Source organism: Monopterus albus, unplaced genomic scaffold (assembly GCF_001952655.1).
Source record: "Monopterus albus unplaced genomic scaffold, M_albus_1.0 scaffold241.1, whole genome shotgun sequence".
Taxonomy (NCBI): Eukaryota; Metazoa; Chordata; class Actinopteri; order Synbranchiformes; family Synbranchidae; genus Monopterus; species Monopterus albus.
This window is the reverse complement of record NW_018128121.1, coordinates 420,648-427,679: the sequence shown is the minus strand read 5'-3', so window position 1 is coordinate 427,679 and position 7,032 is coordinate 420,648. Positions and strand designations below refer to the sequence as shown.

Genomic DNA, 7,032 nt, shown 5'->3' with positions numbered 1-7,032 from the left:
GGACCGCAACATATTTGGTTGAGCGTGTGACAGGGAGAGTGAGTGTTGTGAGTGCTGCCAAGACGTATGAGCGGTTGGAGGTTTTTTTTTTGTATTTACAGTATGTGTGTGTGGGAGAGGAGTTGACGATGGCTGGGGAGGGCATTAGTGAATGACTGTGCTATTGCATCCTCCCAAGAGACCTTTAAAACACACACATAGTCCCGTCTACACACGCACACACAGTACCTTTAGCAGCGCACCAAATCCGCCTCCTTCATCCCCCAAACTCCCATCCCGCTGCCATACCTCTATATCCTCGCACCGCCCCTCAACTAAAGTCAGCAGACTCACCGAGAGAGGCTGGTGTGTGAGGAGGGGCCGTGCGTATTTACGCTCAGTGTGTGCATGTGTTGGGAGAGAGCTCAAGAGTTCGCGGCGCGCTGACAGGAGAGTCCCGCTTATCTGGGAGCGGGACCCGGCATCGGTTGATAATCATTCCGAGAGGAGGAGGAAGAGCTGCCTGGGAGCACGCTCTTTTGGCGTTTATTTCACTGCCTCTCCACGCGTTCTCTCGGCTGGAGTTGACGCGCAGCTAAGAAAGAAATCAAACAAGTTGATTTAAAAGAAGGGTTCGAATCGACTCTTTTAAGCGTTCCTCTTCTCTCCCTCGGTCTGACGAAGTGGCAGAGGGAGGGCCGGGAGAACCAGTCGGACAGACAGTGAAGTTCGTGCCTCCCTGGTGGATGATCCACCGGATGCGGGACGATGGATTAACAGCTTTCTCCAGACCTTGCCGCTGCTTTTTCCCCCCTTCGCCGACCCCCTGTCCACCTCGGGATTATTTCAGCTCTCACTGACCGCCCCTGCACCCCCCTCGAGATGACCCAGGAATATGTTTTGCGGTGCGTCCTGATGCTCTGCTGTGTGCTCCTCTCTGCCCACGCGAGCAACTGGCTGTAAGTCCTCACCGTGATTTTAGAGAGTGGACTACATCTGTCACTCTTTTCATCTCCGCTCTTACCATTCACCTGTCCTCCTGTTTCTCCTCATCTTTACATCACCTTCCTCTGTCTTCTGTCCCTCCAGCCCAGTGGACGTCCAGGTTAATTGTTAACTATCCACACACACTCACTTTCTCTGTCTCCCCCAGATTTAATAACTTACCAGCACCACTGCATCCCCCCGCAAGGAAGCTTACAAAAAGGAAACAGCGCGGTCTTTCCTAACATGTTTTCATATTGGCAAAACTTATTCATGATTGAAAATGACATTGCAGTTGTGAAAGGGAAGTTTTATGTATAAGACTCATATATTTAATGGATGGTGGGAATGTGACTATACTACTGATGTAAAGCCTGTAGAAAAAGTTTATGAAATTGGTGTCACTTGTAATTTGTTTTTATAAATGATCAGATCCCCTGCCTGTTATTTCGCCCTGATGTCCCTCACCCAGTTTTAGAAGAGCTGTTCTGATGAGCCTTACATAAGAAGATTCTGGAAACATGTCATTGAGATTTTTTTGGGAAGTGTGTAAAACTCAGGGTGCTAATTTTCTTTCAAATAGCAACAAAAAAAAAAAAATGATGAAACCAAACAAATTTTGGCTTTGGAAACCCTAAAGGAAATGTTTGACCTGCATCCTTATTTTAATCAGCACTGATGACTGGGTGAAGGCAAGAAAAACAGTGATGAATTTAATAGAGAAACTCAGCTTCATTGAGCCCAAAAAATCTATATCAAGTTATGAAGTTAAGACAGATACAGGTATATGACCAGTGTTAACCTACACACACAGGAGTATTCCATTATTCAGATATCCATTTAATGGAGAGCAGTTGGACTATACCCCTGTCAAGAGTAATGCACAGCGTGAGCCTGTAGTCGAACTGCACAGTGCCACCTCTTCCTGGGGCAGGTCGGTTGGGTCGCAAGTGTGTGCCTGCTCTCCCAGCAGCCTGTGGGAGGTGGTTAGGTGGGTTTCTGCATTCCTCGCTCCACTTTCTGCTGCCATTCATCACTCGTAGCAAATTTACAAGCAGCACTTATCCTTTCGGGAGGATTTTCCCTTTCACTTCCACAGAATCAAAGCTCAAGTGATATGAATTATACCTGAGACTGACAATTGTTATTATCTGACACATCCCCCTACTGTTACAATCCTCCTACAGGGGCTAAAAGTGTGGCTATAATCCAAATAGTGACTCTGTGTTGACTTTCATATTTGCATTTTTATTTCACTGGATCAATACCTTTGTAAGATTTATAGTGGGATAACTATAGCCTAACATGTTTACATGAAGATAGTGCATCAGACAGCCTATTGTTGACAGACATCAGAATCAGTCAAATTAAAGCCTTGCTAAACACCACTGCCTGCCTTGAACTCTGTCACTGAATGCTGGGTAACTGTGCTGTTTGGGCCTGAAGGCGTGGTGACAGCAGCACAGAGCAGGCATGTACAGGCAGGCTGCCGAGCTGCCAGTCTGCTCCATGGGATTACACTGTTGAGGAAAATCTATGTGAGGCTGATTGTATCTGAGGCCTTCAACACTTGAATAGACACTTGAGCTCTAGTGTCACCTCCACACAACAGCAAGTACACTCAGTGTAAAAGGGAGGGAAGCTGTTATGTAAGTTAAAATATTACTGTTAACATGTGGTGGAGGGACTGTAGCTCGGACCATAAAACATACTACAACTAAACTACCGTATATGATGAACATGATGTGAATCACATGATGTGGCCTTCACAGTCACCAGATCTCAACCCAGCTGAACACCTATGGGAGATTTTGGAGCATCGCTTTAGACAGCATCTCCACCGCCATCATCAAAGCACCACATGAGTGAACAGCTTTTGGAAGAATGGTGTTCATCCCTCCAATAGAATTGAGAGACTTGGAGAGCCAATGATTGCATTTATGCACTTAAGTAACCAGGTTACAATTGGCTTTCTCATGTAAGATGATTTCTTAGCTGTCACGTAAACGGGAAACCTGGTTTCCAGAATCGGGGTAGGGGATTAGGGTAACCATGATTTCCCCAGGTAGATTTCTTTGCCATGTCTCTGCTGGGTCCATCTTTGTTCTTGGGAGGATGCAGTCGGGTAATGACATGGTAGGGGGGCATCTCAGATTACCTAGGATCTTATGTATACTGGGGTTTTTGAGTAACCTGACGTTAACCTGACGTAACGTGTTATCTGATTTTGGCTGTAACCTGGTTTCTCTCAGTGACCTGGTTACTGCATGTAAACACAGTCGATGCCAAGGTGCACTGAAGCTGTTCTGTTGGCACACCTGAGACACCTGTGGCTTTGGGGTTAAATGATAGGTTTATAACCCTTTGCCATGGCTCAGCAAGGATACAGTGCAAGCAAGAACAGGGTGTTTGTACACAAAAGCCTAACTTTGAGAGATATCCACTTTATTTGTCTAACTCCTCCTATGCCTCATACTGACTTCAGATAAACTTTTGAATACATGTTTGCACAGAACAAGGACTGTGGATTTTGTCCCCCATCCCTTCAACTGGAAACATGTTAAATGATCTCTTAATAGCCAGCAAGAATAGGAGGAACCATAACAGCCTGCAAAACCTGTTTCAATGTACATAGAGCACATGTGAGTATGGTTTTAAAGGATAGGTTCAAGATTTTTCAAGTTGGTCTTAAATCAGTCTTTACATGCTCATATGTACTGTACATAAGAATAGGTCTTAGTTGTTGTAACTCTTCCTACTCTCCACAGCGACCCTGAAGGTTCCAACATGGAACATGACTACTTTGTAAGAAATGAGGGACAAAATACACAGCCCTAGTTCTGTGTAAAAATGCTCTCTAATGTTTGTCTGAGGCTCAAATAGAGCTTCAGTTATTCCACTAAGATAATCTAAGTCAATATTTTTCATAGTTACAGTTACAAATTTCCCTTTTTTGTATCCCAGACATTGACATATGCAGTGGACAAGATGTCACCACTTCCCTCCACAATGCAAAAATGAAGCCAAACTATCATGAACACACTGGCTGCCATCTTGTGTTTTTGCAACCAGATTCTGTGCAGTAGTGACCAGAAGAGGAGTGACAGCCAATAAAAGCTGTCAAATCAACTGAAATACACCCCTTTTTATGCTATCAAATAACCTATGAAAAAAATGACCACTTGTACACACATCAGTGTGATAATATTTACCAAAAACCTCATAAGTGACCTCTGGTAAAAAAAAAAAAAAAAAGATTTGTATTTTGAGTTTTTATGACCTATCTACTAACATGGAGACAGGAAACATGAGCTATACTGAAAGCAGCCACCAGGTGGCAATCAACTTTTGGAGGTGTACCTTCTGTGAGCTCTTAGCCTGTCCATCATTTTTGTAATCAATGGTCCTAGGATATTTTCCTAATTCCCCACTGAGCTGCAATGAGGGATGTATTCTAATAGCATAGTGTAAGTTTGTTGTTATACCTGTGTTTAATTCCAAAGCTGTGCTCGGAGTTACCATGAAAGTATGTTTTCAGATTTCATAGGTGGAGTATTTTTGCAGTTTGTTGTTTTGGGACACCAGCAAAACCTGCTCCTGTGTCTGGATTATATTTGTGCATGTCAGAGTTGCTGCAGCCTTATCTGCACCTTATATGAAGCAGATCTGTTTGTGTGTGTGATTACACGGGGTGGTAGAAAGAAGCAATGGCAAAACTGTCCCACAGATTTCACCTGAGAGAGCCTGAAAGGACCAAGCTGTAGCCAAGAGCGGTCAAGCTGGAAATAAATACATCATTTGAAAAACTGAGAGAGTTACGGTTACGTTGAGCCCATTTCCACAGGAGGAGAGGTGTTCTGAGAGAAGCTGGCATTATCTGGTCAAACTTCAATTTGGTTAATGACCAAAAACCAGAAAATCTAACAGCATTCCTATCAGCCTCAGTTGTTTATGTTTTACACTCACTAGCAAATGTTAGCATGATAACACTAAAACTAAGATGGTGAACATGATAACCACTATTCCTGCTAAATATCAACATGTTAGCATTTAGACAAGTTGTGATGATATACAGTACATGGCATGTTTGCATGACTAAGAACTCTTATTCTTGTTTCTACCTTATTATTGATATCATTTTTGGTTTAATTCATATTTTATTATTGTAATTGAATCAAACTACTTTGTGTTTGTCTCTAAAGGTTTTTGAATTTACATAAAATGTAAAAATAAAAAAACTTGAACAATGACCTAAGAAAATGTAACCACAGTGGTTGTGAATAATTAATCTAACCACTGCAGTGACAAGAGAACGATTACATCTGGCATGTGTCTAGTGACAATAAGAGCAGCCTTATTCTGTTTCATTTACAACCCCAAATCAGAAAAAGTTGGGACAGTATGTAAAATCAAAATTAAAGCTGAATGTGATGTGTAAATCATTTGTATTACTTTGAAAACAGTACAGCACCACAATATTTGATGTAATACTTCATCAATTGTATTCTTTGTTCAAAGTAAACACTCACTTCAATTCTGATGCTGCAACACATTCCAAAAATGTTGGGACAGTAAAGTATTTACCACAGTGTGTTGCCGTTCCTTTTCACAACACTTCGAAGACATTTAGGGACTGAGGACACCAAGTGATGTGTCAGGTTTCATTTTGTCCCACTTTACCTGCAACCAAGTCTTAAGGTGTGCAACAGTCCAGGGTCTTCCTTGAGGCAATCTGCATTTCAAAATGCACCAAATAGTCTCTACTGGGGACGGGTGGGGACTGCAGACAGGCCAGTCCAGCACTCACACCCTCTTCCTCCACAGCCAGGCCTTAGTAATGTGCAGGATGAGGTTTTGCATTGTCTTGTTGAAATATGAACGGGTGTCTTGAAGGCAGCAGATGTTGCTCCAGCATCTCTTTGTATTGTTCTGCACTGATGGAGCCATGAAAGAAGTGTAAGTTACCTTTGCCAAGGGGACTGACACAACCCCACACCGTGACAGACCCTGGCTTTTTGCCTTGTTGCTGGTTACAGTCTGGTTGCTCCTTTTTGTCTTTGGTCCAGAGCACACGAAGTCCATTCCTTCCATAAAAGACCTGAAACACTGATTGGTCTGACCACAGTACATGCACTGTGTGCATCCCAGAGCAGTCGACTGCGCTTCTGGACACTGTTGAAATAGAGCTTCCTTTTGGCACAGTCCAGTTTTAAGTGGCATTTATGGATGTAACTAGGTGTTGTAGGGCCTGACACAGGTGTGTCAAAGTAATCCTGAGCCCATGTGGTTATATCGCTTATAGAAGAGTGACGATTCTTGATACAGTGTCGTCTGAGGGATCAGAGAGCTCAGTCATCCAGCTTAGACTTGTGTCCTTTACACACTGAAATCCCTCCAGATTCCTTGAATCTTTTAATTATGTTCCGCACCGCTGAGGGTGACATATCCAAATCCCTTCCTATCTTTCTTTGAGGAACAGTGTTTTTACACATTTCCATAATTTCCTCACATATATGTTGTCAAACTGGCGGTCCTCGGCCCATCTTTGCTCCTAAAGGGCTCGGCTTTCCTGGATGCCATGTTTGTACCAAATAATGATGCAGTCACCTGTTTCAAATGGAATCATCATTGTTTTACCTCATTACTGGCCCTAAAATGCAGCCATCCCAACTTTTTTTTTGGGAATGTGTTGCAGCATCAGAATTGAAGTGAGTGTTTATTTTGAACAACGAATAAAATTGATGAGGTATCACATCAAATAATGTGCTGCTATGTTGTTTTCAGTGCAATGCAGGACACAGATGATTTGCAAAGCACTATTTTCAGTTTTAATTTTGATTTTATATACTGTCCCAACTTTTTCTGATTTGGAGTTGTATTCTATATATAGTATATATTAAAAGAAAAAATAGTCAATCTCCCGTTCCATCCTTCCCTCACTCGTGAACAAGACCCCAAGATACTTGAACTCCTCCACTTGAGGCAGGAACTCTCCACCAACCTGAAGGGAACAAGCCACCCTTTTCCGACTGAGAACCATGGCCTCGGATTTGGAGGTGCTGATTCTCA

At 42.8% G+C, this 7,032-nt stretch overlaps 1 protein-coding gene across 1 annotated transcript in view; it reads left to right on the top strand.

Moving 5' to 3' along the window:
• Positions 1 to 349: 349 nt before the first annotated feature.
• Positions 350 to 7,032, top strand: part of wnt4 (wingless-type MMTV integration site family, member 4) — a 27,620-nt gene continuing 20,937 nt past the window's right edge. The window contains exon 1 of the mRNA XM_020620568.1: positions 350 to 938. Coding sequence (XP_020476224.1) covers positions 862 to 938 — 77 coding nt within the window. The 5' untranslated portion in view covers positions 350 to 861. The remainder of the gene's footprint in view (positions 939 to 7,032) is intronic.